The sequence below is a fragment of the Lithobates pipiens genome, unplaced genomic scaffold (genome assembly GCF_037356315.1).
Source record: "Lithobates pipiens isolate NorthernLeopardFrog02 unplaced genomic scaffold, aLitPip1_a1.2 Scaffold_8, whole genome shotgun sequence".
NCBI lineage: Eukaryota > Metazoa > Chordata > Amphibia > Anura > Ranidae > Lithobates > Lithobates pipiens.
In genome coordinates, this window is record NW_027507903.1 from 112,911,491 (window position 1) to 112,926,357 (window position 14,867).

At 41.1% G+C, this 14,867-nt stretch overlaps 1 protein-coding gene across 1 annotated transcript in view; it reads right to left on the reverse strand.

The window, feature by feature from the left end:
- Positions 1-14,867, reverse strand: part of HMG20A (high mobility group 20A) — a 48,426-nt gene that overhangs the window by 13,197 nt on the left and 20,362 nt on the right. Inside the window, exons 2-4 of the mRNA XM_077470797.1 lie at positions 13,313-13,392; positions 10,322-10,466; positions 1,470-1,685 (exon numbers count right to left, since the gene is read on the reverse strand). Of these exons, the coding sequence (XP_077326923.1) occupies positions 1,470-1,685; positions 10,322-10,466; positions 13,313-13,392 (441 nt within the window). The remainder of the gene's footprint in view (positions 1-1,469; positions 1,686-10,321; positions 10,467-13,312; positions 13,393-14,867) is intronic.

The following is a 14,867-nucleotide window of genomic DNA, read 5'->3' on the forward strand; positions in this document are numbered from 1 at the left end:
CTATTGTATTGCTGCAGATTACCAGCTTCTCCTAGGAAAGCTGTAAGACTTAAAGTGTATCTAACCCAAAGAACTAACAATAAGATAAAATACTACTGCTTATCCATCCTTAGTAGCAGTGGCTACATTAGTATCTTTTTCTCTATCTTCACCTGGTGATCCTGTGAGTTATACACTTTCTGTACTACATTGGCAACATTCACTCACTGTACTGAATATATGGAGGAGCAGCTTTGTTGGCCCAGACTACTCTCTCTCCAAAGCAGAGTTATGGCCTGTCCGAAAATCGGATGAAAAATACCGCTTTCGGCACTATTGTACGATAATTGGATCGTAAGTACAGAGCTTTCGAGAGCCGATCACGACAGTTCATCCGATATTAGATCGGACAGGCACGAAAATATTCCTCGTACGATACCAGATCGTACAATTTTCGTTTAGTCAGTACAGTTGTCAGAAAATACAATACAAATAAACTACAACACATGACATCGCTTCCGATTTTTTTTTCCTGTCGTACGAGAATTTTTGTGACTTTAGTAACCCATTTAAGACGGGCCATACAATATACAATTTTTTTGTACAATTTTTCTTTAGATTTACCAAAACCATAAAATACGGAGGTCAAACCCAAGCACAATCAATTTGTATGCAATCTGGCAGGCCCCTGCACTACATAGCTGAAGGTAAATCTAAAGTAAAGTAAGGTAAATCTAAGGTAAATTGAATAAGAAAATTGCATATTGTATGGCCAGCCTAACAATAGCAGGGCTGATGGGATTTTAGTGCAACAAAGGCACTGTGTTATCAGTTCAATAGAGTGTTATGATTCTGCCAGATCAACAGGTATTTTCTTGTACTTCTCAAACAGATAAACAAAACACTTTCAAAAATGTATTTAAAGTGATTGTAAAGCTTCAAATTAGTTTTTATTAAAATAATAAACATGTCATAGTTACCTCCTCTGTGCATTGGTTTTGAACAGAGCAGCCCCCGTCTTCTGAGGTCCCCCCACCGGTGCTCCTGGCTCCTCCTCTGACATGTGCCCATCATAGAAAGCAGATTTCTATGGATGCACTCGTGCAGGCTCGATCCCAAGCTGTCCCGCCTGCATCTATAGACATTAGACAGGGCGCTTCACCCCCGCCCCCGATCACAGAATTTGATTGGCAGTAGCAGGAGACAATGGTTCCCACTGCTATCAATCTGCTCAGTGAAGAGTGAGAGATCAGAGAGCTGCTGCTCTCGTGCACAGTGCTGCATTAAAAATGGGCTAGGGGGAGGGGTTCCTCTGGCACAGATTTTTTTTTTACCTTAATGCATAAAGGTAAAAAAAAAAAAAAACCCACCTTAAAACCACTTTAACTGACCAAAAGGGAGCAAATAAGAGACGTTCACTGTCAGAGTTTACATACGCTTTAAATAACTTGTCCATGAGCATAATGCTATGTGAACATTTTTGTAATCACCTGTTTCTCATGAGTAGGCAACTTGCTCCACTCACTGCCAACAATTCTGGTAATTTCTGGAAATGGAACATCTGGGCGTTCAGCTCTTAACTGCTCCCGCCTTTCATTCATGAAGCGCACATAACCTGTAAGGGGTGCTTTAGGTGCATTGTTATCACGGGGGCTTCTCTTCCTCTTCCGCCCTTTGGTCCATCCTCCCCGCCGAGCTCTAGGTTGCTTATAGACAGAACAAACATATTTTAGTTGCCCTCTCAATGTCTTTTATATATATTTATCAATCTTTCAATAGCAGCAAAAGAAAATGTACACGTTAATGTCCTGCGTAACATTGTGGTGGCACATGGCCCTTATAAGGTTGACAGTGATATATTATGATGTTCCCATTTTACATTTATGGTATAGGATTATAATGAAAATCCAACTCTAAATATTGAAACTATTATGCCTTATATCTAAAGCCAAAATATTTTTTTAGTAGAAAATGGTTAAAACCTCAGTCAGGGTAGTGTTTGCTTTCTTAAACAAAATTGATCCAAGTGCAAACTAGATCTTTTTAAGGGGATCCCAGAGCTCTAACGTAATAAATAGCTCAAAATCCAGAAAATAACTTTCACGCAATTTTCCAATGGACGGTCACTGCAGCACCAAGGCTTAAAAGGCAAGTATGGCCAAAGCTTTTTGGCTGTACTTTTGAGGTTCAGGAAGAATCCTGACAACAATGTCTGTATCCACCTGGCTGCCTGATTGATAGGGCACATGCCTTAGAGCCAGAGCCAGTTGTGCCCTAGAGCCTGATGCTGTAGTGAGCACTGAAGGAGCAGAGCAGACAGCGGTGACTAAATTGGCTGCAGCGCTGATCAGTGAGTGACCTCTGACAGCAGCTGAGGAGTCAGAATACCAAATCACATCGGGGCGGAGTCCTCCATCCACCTTGCTTGTGTGGATGGGGGAATCCTGTTTTTTTTTTGATCAGCCCAACAACTGTTGAAAAAAAAAAAAGATGCATCTATGGCCAGCTCGACAGCTACTGGCTTGACTGATCAATGTCCATGTGATCACCCATTTCTTGGTGGCGGCGGCGGACAGCTGCAGTGTGACACAAATGTTGAATGTTTTTTTTTACCAACCCTAAACGTCTCCAAAATTTAAAGTAGAACTATAGACAAAACTTTTATTTTCCATTTTGGATAGAGTAAGAGAGGGTTATAATCCCTGTAAAATGTATTTTTGCCATCTGTGTCCCATTGGGGTGATTTACCTTCACGTCCTGTCCCATAGCCAAACAGGAAGTGACAGGAAAGGAAATTTCTTGGGGACCCCGGGTCACCAGAACTAGTACCCCCATTAGAAGATTTCCCTTGTATTACTTTTCTGGGGACAACCTAAAAATTGGGACAAATAGAGAGGGCAAATCTTCCTAACCAGAGGGGCACCGACAGCAATAAAAACTGACAGGTGTTCTCATTCATCTCCACTCTGTCCAAAAGTAAAAAAAAAAAAAAGTTTTTCATTTAATTATATTAAATAATGTCAACTAGATACACAGCTCACTTGGTCTGGCAGCCCCTTTAGAAAAATACAGAGATTGTCTACAATGGTATAAAACCAAACACTTAGGGCACACAATATTATGTGTAATCACTCTTTTAATAGTTAATAGCAAAATGGGGCACTTGCAAACATCCAGTATAGAAAAGCCTATCACAGCCAGAAGGAGCAGGTATTATTTAAAGCCTGCTGTGCCCAGCAGTTATACCAACAGCAGGAAAGATTTTAATTCCAGGATGCAAAAGACGCAAAAGACCCGGCTAAGTTGCAAATGCAGCAGCATCATCATGGTGCAGGACAGGAACCCCACATGTAGGTTTGCCTGGCAATCCATTTTGGGGTTTTGTCCCTTTGCGAAGCCTATTGGTTGCTGAGACAATTCTCTCTATATACAGTATAAAAACCACATCACTAAGGTTGCAGTTGATCTACAAATGAATACATCTCATTATACTATATTATACACGCCATTAGTCATAGAGAATCCATATAAATATAAAATTACTTAATAAAAAAAGCTTTGATTAGGACCCTAAACTTATTTGGCCACTAGATGGAGTGCAGTCACATTCTATAAATGATTCAACAGTAACTTTACACTTCTCCAATGGATAGTTGTTATACAAAAGAATAACTTTATTTTCTTATATATCCTACTATCATATTATCATACTATTTTATTATTAACTAGGAGTTTTGTCATGTATAATTTTCATATTTTGAGGTATTATTATAGTTCAGATGAAGATGTGATTAAGATAAAGAGTACTTTTTAATTATTTATAATGTGAATTAACTCAGACTAATGCATTTAGGATCCTAAAAGAAGCTGCATTATTGATTTAGTAATTTTATTTTACTATTTATTATTATTAATTATTTTTGTGCATTCTGTATCCCATGACTAATGGTTCAAATAATTATATACATACACCTTTTGCATATGTACTAAATTGTATTTGTAAATAGGATTCAGTTTAAATTAGGTGTTAGTATACTATACTAGTAAGATAGATCTGTTATAATCTATCTTTTTGTATAACAAGGATCCATTGAATACATGTAAAGTTACTGTTTAATTTTTTATAACATGTGAATTAACTCCATCTAGTGGCCAAAGAAATGTAAGCCCTTCATATAAGCGTTCTTATTATGGTAATTTTTTTTATATATATTTGATGATTTTTATGCATTTCCTATGATTAATAACTATTTACAGTATCTCACAAAAGTGAGTACACCCCTCACATTTTTGTAAATATTTTATTATATCTTTTCATGTGACAACACTGAAGAAATTATACTTTGCCACAATGTAAAGTAGTGAGTGTACAGCTTGTATAACAGTGTAAGTTTTCTGTCCCCTCAAAATAACTCAACAAACAGCCATTAATGTCTAAACCGCTGGCAACAAAAGTGAGTACACCCCTAAGTGAAAATGTCCAAATTGGGCACAAAGTGTCAATATTTTGTGTGGCCACCATTATTTTCCAGCACTGCCTTAACCCTCTTGGGCATGGTGTTCACCAGAGCTTCACAGGTTGCCACTGGAGTCCTCTTCCAATCCACCATGACGACATCACAGAGCTGGTAGATGTTAGAGATCTTACACTCCTCCACCTTCCGTTTGAGGATGCCCCACAGATTCTCAATAGGGTTTTGGTCTGGAGACATGCTTGGCCAGTCCATCACCTTTACCCTCAGCTTCTTTAGCAAGGCAAAGGTCGTCTTGGAGGTATGTTTGGGGCCGTTATGTTGGAATACTGCCCTGCGGCCCAGTCTCCAAAGGGAGGGGATCATGCTCAGCTTCAGTATGTCACAGTACATGTTGGCATTCATGGTTCTCTCAATGAACTATATCTCCCCAGTGCCAACAGCACTCACGCAGCCCCAGACCATGACACTCCCACCAGCATGCTTGACTGTAGGAAAGACACACTTGTCTTTGTACTCCTCACCTGGTTGCTGCCACACATGCTTGACACCATCTGAACCAAATAAGTTAATCTTGGTCTCATGAGACCACAGGACATGGTTCCAGTAATCAATGTCCTTAGTCTGCTTGTCTTCAGTAAACTGCTTGCAGGCTCTCTTGTGCATCATCTTTAGAAGAGGCTTCCTTCTGGGACGACAGCCATGCAGACCAATTTGATGCAGTGTGCGGTGTATAGTCTGAGCACTGACAGGCTGACCCGCCCCCCCCCCACCCCTTCAACCTCTGCAGCAATGCTGGCAGCACTCATATGTCTATTTCCCAAAGACAAGCTATGGACTTGTGCTTGACCATGGCGAAGCCTGTTCTGAGTGGAATCTATTCTGTTAAACCACTGTATGGTTTTGGTCACTGTGCTACAGCTCAGTTTCTGGGTTTTGGCAATATTCTTATAGCCTAGGCCATCTTCATATAGAGCCACATTTTTTTTTGCCATTAGGTGACATGTTGAACTTCCAGTTCCAGTGACCAGTATGAAAGAGTGAGAGCGATAAAACCAAATTTAACACGCCTGCTCAGCATTCACACCTGAGACCTTGTAACACTAACGAGTCACATGACTGCGGGTAGGGAAAATGGCTAATTGGGCCCAATTTGGAAATTTCACTTAGGGGAATACTCACTTTTGTTGCCAGTGGTTTAGACATTAATGGCTGTGTGTTGAGTTATTTTGAGGGGACAGCAAAATTACACTCTTATACAAACTGTACACTCACTACTTTACATTGTAGCAAAGTGTAATTTCTTCAGTGTTGTCGTATGAAAAGATAGAATAAAATATTTACAAAAATGTAAGAGGTGTACTCACTTTTGTGAGATAATGTATATACCTTTTAAATGAGATTTGTAGTTGTGGATAGGATTCAGCTTGTGTGTTAGTATATATATATATATATATATATATATATATATATATATATATATATATATATATATATATATACACACTGCTCAAAAAAATAAAGCTTTTTAATCAGAGTATTGTGTCAAGTCAATTAAACTCCTGGGATATTGATCTGGTCAGTTAAGTAGCAGAGGAGGTTGTTAATTTCATTAACACCAAAGCAGCTGAAACTGATCAACAACAGGTGCACTAGATGGGCAACAGTGAGACGAACTCCAAAACAGGAATGATTTTATGGTTTTACAGGTGGATTATTTTCCCTACTTTTCTGTTTTTCACTAGTTTTGCATTTGGCTAGGGTCTGTGTCATTACTGGTAGCGTGAGGCAATACCTGAACCCTATAGAGGTTGTACAGGCAGTCCAAATCTTTCAGGATGGCACATCTATACGTGCCATTGCCAGAAGGTTTGCTGTGTCTCTATGCACTGTCTCTTACTCTAGGAGATCTGGACAGGGCTGTAGAAGGTCCTTAACGCATCAGCAAAACCGGTATCTGCGCCTTTGTGCAAGGAGGAACAGGATGCATTGCCAGAGCCCTATAAAATAACCTCCAGCAGGCCACTGATGTGAATGTCTCTGATCTAACAATCAGAAACAGAGTTCGTGAGGGTAGCCTGAGGGCCCGCCATCCTCTAGTGGGCCCTTTGCTCACTGCCCGACACCATGGAGCTCGATTGGCATTTGCTACTGAACACCAGAATTGGCAGGTCCGCCACTGGTGCCCTATGCTTTTCACAGATGAGAACAGGGTCACCCTGAGCACATGTGACAGATGTGAAAGGGTCTGCAGAAGCAGTAGAGAATGTTATGCTGCCTATAACATCGTTCAGCATGACCGGTTTGGTGGTGAGTCAGTGATGGTCTGGGGAGGCATATCCATGGAGGGACTCACAGACCTCTACAGGCTAGAAAATGGCACTCTGGCTGCCAGTAAGGTAGCAGGAGGAAAACCTAGGACCCATAGTCAGACCCTACGCTGGTGCAGTGCATCCTGGGTTACGACTCCTGAATGCCTGGTCTGAATGCCTGGCCTCATGTGGCGAGAGTATGCAGCAAGTTCCTAGAGGTTGAAGGAATCAATACCATTGAATAGCCCCCATGCTCACCTGACCTAAATCCAATAGAACACCTCAGGGACATTATGTTTTGGTCCATCCGGCGCCGTCAGGTTGCACCTCAGTCTGTTCAGGAGCTCAGTGATGCCTTGGTCCAGATCTGGGAGGAAATACCCCAGGACACCATCCGGAGTCTCATTAGGAGCATACTCCCAACGTTGTCAGGCATGCATACAAGCACGTGGGGGCCATACAAACTACTAGTACCATTTTGAGTTTCTGCGATGAAATTGCAGCAAAATGGAATAGCTTGCTGCATCATTTTTTCACTTTGATTCTCGGAGGGTCTTTGAATTCAGTCCTCTGCAGGTTGACAATTTTAATTTCCATCAAACGATGTGGCATTCTTTAGTTCCTAACACATTACCCAGTCCATATCAGTATACAGTGGTGTGAAAAAGTGTTTGCCCCCTTCCTCATTTCCTGTTCCTTTGCATGTTTTTCACACTTAAGTGTTTCGGAACATCAAACCAATTTAAACAATAGTCAAGGACAACACAAGTAAACACAAAATGCAGTTTGTAAATGAAGGTGTTTATTATTAAAGGTGAAAAAAAATCCAAACCATCATGGCCCTGTGTGAAAAAGTGATTGCCCCCCTTGTTAAAACATACTATAACTGTGGTTGTCCACACCTGAGTTCAATTTCTCTAGCCACACCCAGGCCTGATTATTGCCACACCTGTTCACAATCAAGGCATCACTTAAATAGGAGCTGCTTGACACAGTAAGGTCCACCAGAAGATCCTTAAAAGCTACACATCATGCCGAGACCCAAAGAAATTCAGGAACAATTGAGAAAGAAAGTAATTGAGATCTATCAGTCTGGAAATAGTTATAAAGCCATTTCCAAAGCTTTGGGAATCCAGCGAACCACAGTGAGAGCCATTATCCACAAATGGCGAAGACATGGAACAGTGGTGAACCTTCCCAGGAGTGGCCGGCCGCCCAAAATTACCCCAAGAGCGCAGCGACGACTCATCCAAGAGGTCACAAAAGACCCCACAACAACGTCCAAGGAACTGCAGGCCTCACTTGCCTCAGTTAAGGTCAGCGTTCATGCCTCCACCATCAGGAAAAGACTGGGCAAAAATGGCCTGCATGGCAGAGTTCCAAGGAGAAAACCACTGCTGAGCAAAAAGAACATCAAAGCTCATCTCAATTTCTCCACAACACATCTTGATGATCCCCAAGACTTTTGGGACAACATTCTGTGGACCGATGAGACAAAAGTGGAACTCTTTGGAAGGTGTGTGTCCAAGTATATCTGGCGTAGAAGGAACACTGCATTTCATAAAAAGAGGGGCTGTTTTGCTGCTTCAGGACCTGGAAGACTTGCCGTGATAAAAGAAACTATGAATTCTGCTGTCTACCAAGAGATCCTGAAGGAGAATGTCCGACCATCTGTTCGTGTACTCAAGCTGAAACGAACTTGGGTTCTGCAGCAGGACAATGATCCTAAACACACCAGCAAGTCCACCACCGAATGGCTGAAGAAAAACAAAATGAAGACTTTGGAGTGGCCTAGCCAAAGTCCTGACCTGAATCCTATTGAGATGTTGTGGTATGACCTTAAAAAGGCCGTTCATGCTCGAAAACCCTCTAATGTAACTGAATTAGGACAATTCTGCAAAGATGAGTGGGCCAAAATTCATCCAGGACGCTGTAAAAGCCTCATTACACGTTATCGCAAACGCTTGGTTGCAGTTGTTGCTGCTAAGGGTGGCCCAACCAGTTATTAGGTTTAGGAGGCAATCACTTTTTCACACAGGGCCATGATGGTTTGGATTTTTTTTCACCTTTAATAATAAACACCTTCATTTACAAATTGCATTTTGTGTTTACTTGTGTTGTCCTTGACTATTGTTTAAATTGGTTTGATGTTCCGAAACACTTAAGTGTGACAAACATGCAAAGGAACAGGAAATGAGGAAGGGGGCAAACACTTTTTCACACCACTGTAGATATCAGCTTGATATTTTTCCCCACTGAGATCTGAAGTGCTTTCAAAGTGTTCCTTTAATTTTTTTGAACAGTGTATATAGAGAGATAAATCTCAGGACAAAGAAGAAGAATCACAAAGGTGGCGGAACCCCAAAAAAGGCACTGCCAATCAACCTTACACCCAGAATTGCACATAGGACTCCTGACCTGCAACAGCGAAGATGCAATTTTTTTGCTTTCTGCATCCTACCATTGGGATTTTCATTTACTTTCTGAGGAAAGACACAACAGCAAGTGAACTGGAATCCCCTCAAAACAAGAAAAAATACCTATACAGTTGTCATTGAAGTAGGTGTCACCTCTGGAAGATCTCCCCTCACATCCTGTTCTGGTGACAATTGTAACATTTTAACTTTCCCAGCATTTTCTGAGGACTGTCACCAGGACAAAAGAGAGATTCAATCTCCTCAGTGGGGATACAGACGGTAAATAAAACCAATAAATAAACAGAGCTTATAACCCTTCCCCTGCTCTATACAAAAAAAAAAAAAATAATAAAAAAAAAACTATTTTGGCTTTAGATACAGTTTAAAAGAATAAATGGATCATCATAGAGTTGATGTTGCGATGGATTTCTCTGCATAGCATCTACCATACTACACCCTCATTCACATCTCATTCATCAGGATGTGTTAACGCAACTGCTAAACAAAACCTAAGCTGTAAAAAAAAAGAAAATTAATTATGTCCCCCAAAACAATTTCTTCAGGTTTTTCATAGTCGCTGGACAGTTTCTTAGATTTCTCAGTGAGATATTTGTGTTCAAGATCCTGGATCTGCACATTTGATATGGCCATTATGATAGGGGTCTCACTTTTCTGACTTGATTTACTATTTATTTCATGAAGAATGTGACAGAACACATAAAAGGTGGATGGAAACACCCACAACTCCAGGTGTGCAGGAACAAAGCCAGGAATCGGAAAAGATCATGCTGCTGGAGTATTAAAGAAACACGGGCCTGACTCAACCCACCAGGCTCCACCTATAGCCAAAAAATAATTTTTGGACAATCAACGCTTTAAAACAATATACTATGCCATTCTAAAGGGTTATTTTAAGTGTAGTTTAAACAGGGTCAAAGTAACGAATGTCTTTTTTTTATACTTTGTCAGCATTTCCTTAGTCGCAATAGTATGTGACCAAAAAATTTGTATAGTCTTCAAAATCAAATCCACGTCAGGAAACAGACTACCACATATAAAAATATTATGAGGTAACATTAACTTCCTTTTAAAACAAGTTTACCTAGCTCCCTTCAACCCTCCCTTCCATCATATCTCTCACCTCTTCATCTTGTCTTCGCTCTCCCCCTTCTAACGAGTGCTGCTGCTCTGTGAGCTGATGCTGCACCTGATGATCTTGGTCCTCTTGCTGAGAGCTCGGAGGATGTGGAGTTCCATGGGCTTTAGAGATATCAGTTACTTGAGTACTAATGGAAAAAGAAGAAATGAAATAGAAAATAGCATTGGCATCCATCCTAACTATACAGCATTGTGCTGAACCTTGAGCACGCGAATAACTGCTTGTGAGGGTTAAAGTAGAACTAGAAGGCAAAGCTTTTTTTTTACATTTTGGATAGAGTATGTGAGGGCTATAACCCCTGCTATTTTTTTTCCACCCGTGTTCTTTTTCAAGAGATTTAGCTTCCTGTTCCATAGCCAAAACAGGAAGTGAGAGGAAATCCTTCCAAAGTGAGGGAATTTCTGGTTGTCACCAGAACTAATGTCCCCTTAGGAAGATTTCCTCTCTATTCCTGTTCTGGAGACAACCCAAAATTGTGGATTTTTTTTTTTTTTACTTTCACTCTCAGTGAGAACAATTAAAATAATCCATAAGGGGGGGGGGGGGGTTAACTAAAAGTATAACTAAAGATTTTACCTTTAGTTATACTTTATATCCCAGTTTCAAGAAGGGCAAGGATCTGATGTCACAAACTGTACAGCGCTACAGCGCTGAGCATAATATCTGAGAACTGATTGAGGGGAAAGGACAACAACCCCCCCCCCTCTTAATCTCACTAGCAAACATGCACATCTGATTCTGTCAATCACCTGCTGTGTGCTTAGGGGGTGAGGCTGTCTCCAAGGGTTGCCTGGTGTCCAGAAAACGGTCAGACTTGCCTCATGCAGATTGCGGAGCAGACAAAATTGACACAAAGTGCTATAGACTGAGCCAAGTACATACTATATGAGAATGTTTTGTTCAAGGCTTTACAAATTTGCTTTGAATCTAGAAGCCCGCTAAAACAGTTAGGAGCCAGCTTTTTTTTTTTGTGTAGCGTGGGTTTTCAGCGCCTGAGGCAAGGCATGTAGTTTGAGCTCCCTAACTTACTTACAGCAGAGCGGCGAGTTAATAACCCCATCATACGTTAGTGTAATGCCGTTACGTCAGGGTTACAGGATAGCCGGAAAGAATGAAAAAAAAACCTGTTATAGGGGGAAACTTGACTGCCCTCTCAGGAATTTTCACAAATCCCCCCACACACGGCTCTTACCTCTTCATAAACAACCCCCCCCCCCCTGCTATTCTTCATAAATTGCCCCCAAGCAAGACGAAAAAAAATTGCGGGTAAGCAGCAGAGCTAAAGTTTTTTTTTTTTTTTTTTTTTTTGACTTCCACAACTAGAAAAAAACCCCCACTAAGATCCTCCTAACAGCCTTCCCACTGCTGCCACCCACGTGCTCTTTTCTGTCTTGTGTAACATCATCCACCACCGCACTACCCACAGTCACCGGTGTGCATCTCTGTAAACTTGAAACATTCGTACACAGCCCTGGAAGCTGTGTAGAAGCATAATCTTTGCAAGGGTTCCTGGCCATTGGTTAGCGTGGTCATGTGACAGTGCTGACCAATGAGAATCTCTTGTCTCGGAAGAAACAACACACACTCATTGGCTAGTGCTGTCATATGACCACATTAATCAATGGCCAGGAGACCTTGCAAAGATTATGCTTCTACACAGCTTCCAGGGCTGTGTATGGAGATGCACACCGGAGACTGTGGTGGCGGATGAGGTTTCACAAGACAGAGAAGTGCACAGGGGATGCAGCAGTGAGGAGGCTCTTAGGAGGGTCTGAATGTGCTGACAAAAGCCCAGGTGCCAGGATGCAATTTCTAGTCGCCAAAGCGACCTGGTGCCTGGGATTTGTCGAGCCCTGTTTTTTTTCATTTTCATTTCAGAGATTTATAACAACATTAAACACTCACAACTGTATAAACATACTATATGCGCTTTTAAATGTATATGATTTTTCTAACACAATAGAAGATAACAGGCCCTGGGTGAAGAAACGGAAAAAAAGGGTATAAAGTCTGATTAAGCTTAACTAGTAACAGATTTTAATAAAGAACTTTTTCTGTAACTTGTGAGGTTCATTTAAAGTGATACTAAAGTTAAAAATGTGTTTACCTTAATGCATTCCTTGCATGAAGGTAAAAATGTTTTATATTTCTCTGTCCTCCCCCTTTATGAAGAGTGGGGAGAAGAGATCCAGCGCTGTGCATGGCTGTATCTCTTCTCCCCTCTCTTCCTCTTCACACAGACATTGGCCTCTGCTGCTGCCAATCAAATGCAGTAAAGAGGACGTGGGGGCAGGGCTAAGCCCTGCTGTGTGCGTCTATAGAGCAAGGCTCCATAGACACACAGCTCGGGCAGAAGATGTGCTCTCATAGCAAACAGCTTGCTATGGGGACACACAAAAAATAGGAGGAGATAAAATCTCCACCGGGGGACCCAAGAGGAGGAGGAGGATTGGGCCGCTCTCAGGCAAGTATAACATGTTTGTTATTTTAATGAAAAATAACCTTTAGTAACACTTTATCACATTTCTTTTATTCAGAGCAAAGGAAAGCACAGAGTGAGACCTAGTGGTCAAAATGACTATGGTGGCAAATGGCCACTGCAGGTAAAGACCTGAGGACAGGGGGTACACCCTAGGAACTAAGGATTCTGTTTCTTAGGGCATACTTGGTATGTCTGAGGTACTTTTTTTGGTTAGTATTAAAGTGAATTAAACAACAATTCTCATACAAGCTTTTTCTTTTTCCACTATCCTGTGCCTTGCAGAAATCCAAGAATAAATAGAAAACAAATCAAGGTAGATGTAGGAATACAGGGAGACTTAAAACAGGCATGAACTCAGCGCTCAGGATTCCACGGTCTAATATGATTACTGCTGATAAAGTTAGAGGGTACTTACTCATCTGGGTCCCCAAAAACTCACACTAAAACTAAAAATGTCCATTTTAGATTTTGAAATCACGTGGTAAACTTACCCAGGGAATGGCGGATCTACATTCTCCTTGCTATCCTCAATTTCACCACCAGGTGGAACAACAGAAGCAGCACTCTCCATCTAGAAGAGTAAAGGAAACATAATTATATGGTTGAATCTCTACACCACTTATTTTATAGTAGCCTTTTAATCATAAATTAACATGTGAAATGATTTTCAAGTCTCAGGAAACCCTACTTAAACTAGATTTATAGCTCATGGTACACCAACATGGTGAGTAAGTGAGAGACATAATGAATTAAAGAATGTGGTATACTACTCCCTCACCCTCCCTTCCAAATAAAATAAAGAGAAAAGAAACTCATACAGTGAAAACAAAAATCGCTGTTACATTGATGGTCAGTGGGACACGCGCCCTTAACATTACTAGCCAATGTAGTGCACCTTTAAATTGGTGGTAAATAAGTGGGACACATGCCCCTTACTGTACATTAATGGTTTGTGCAGTGCAACTTTACATTGGTGGTCACTGTGAACCATTCCCCTTACATTTCTGGTCAGTGCAATTTTACATTGGTAGTCAGTGGGACACACGATCCATTCACTACTGGTCAATGTAGTGCCCCTTCACATTGGTTGTCAGTGGCAATTGTGACCCTTATATTGCTAATCAGTTTAATGCACCTTTACATTGATAGTCCGTGTGAACCATGCCCCTTACACTGGTGGTCAGTAGCAGGTATCACACACGAAAATTAGGAGGAGATAAAATCGCCACCGGGGGACCCAAGAGGAGGAAGAGGAGGAGGATTGGGCCGCTCTGGGCAAAATTATTGCCCAGAGCAGGTAAGTATAACATGTTTGTTATTTTAATGAAAAATAACCTTTAGTAGCACTTTATCACATTTTTTTTTTTCAGAGCAAAGGAAAGCACAGAGTGAGACCTAGTGGTCAAAATGACTATGGTGGCAAATGGCCACTGCAGGTAAAGACATGAGGACAGGGGGTACACCCTAGGAACTAAGGATTCAGTTTTTTAGGGCATACTTGGTATGTTCATGCCCCTTACACTGCTGGTCAGTAGCAGGTATCACCCCAACATTGATGGTCAGTGGCAAACATTTTGGGTGAGAGGGAAGAATGTGTACAGATCTCAGAAACTAGAAGTGAGCGTATACTGGCTCTGTGCTGCTGGGGTCAAAACTATGCAGGCACGGACAGGCAGGAGATCAATCTGCCCATGCTCAAGGAACCCATAGATAATTTGGAAGAACCATAGGGTTCCATCAAACTTTGGTTGAGAATGGTTGCTTTACACTGGTCTAAACTAGCATGAAATATAAAACATCCACTGAATAACAAATCAGGTTATTTTCTCTTCATTTTCTATGGCAGTTAATCATTTCTGACGCTTTATGTAAACAGGCAGATACAATGAATTCAGCTATAATTAACCATACCCCATGCATGATTGCAGAGAATTGTATAAGTAATGTATAACCACTGGTCTATTCCTGCTGATTTCAATGACGTTTCATCACATGGACTTGCAGACACATCTCAGATCTACTTTGAAATTGTCAAAAACATGAAAG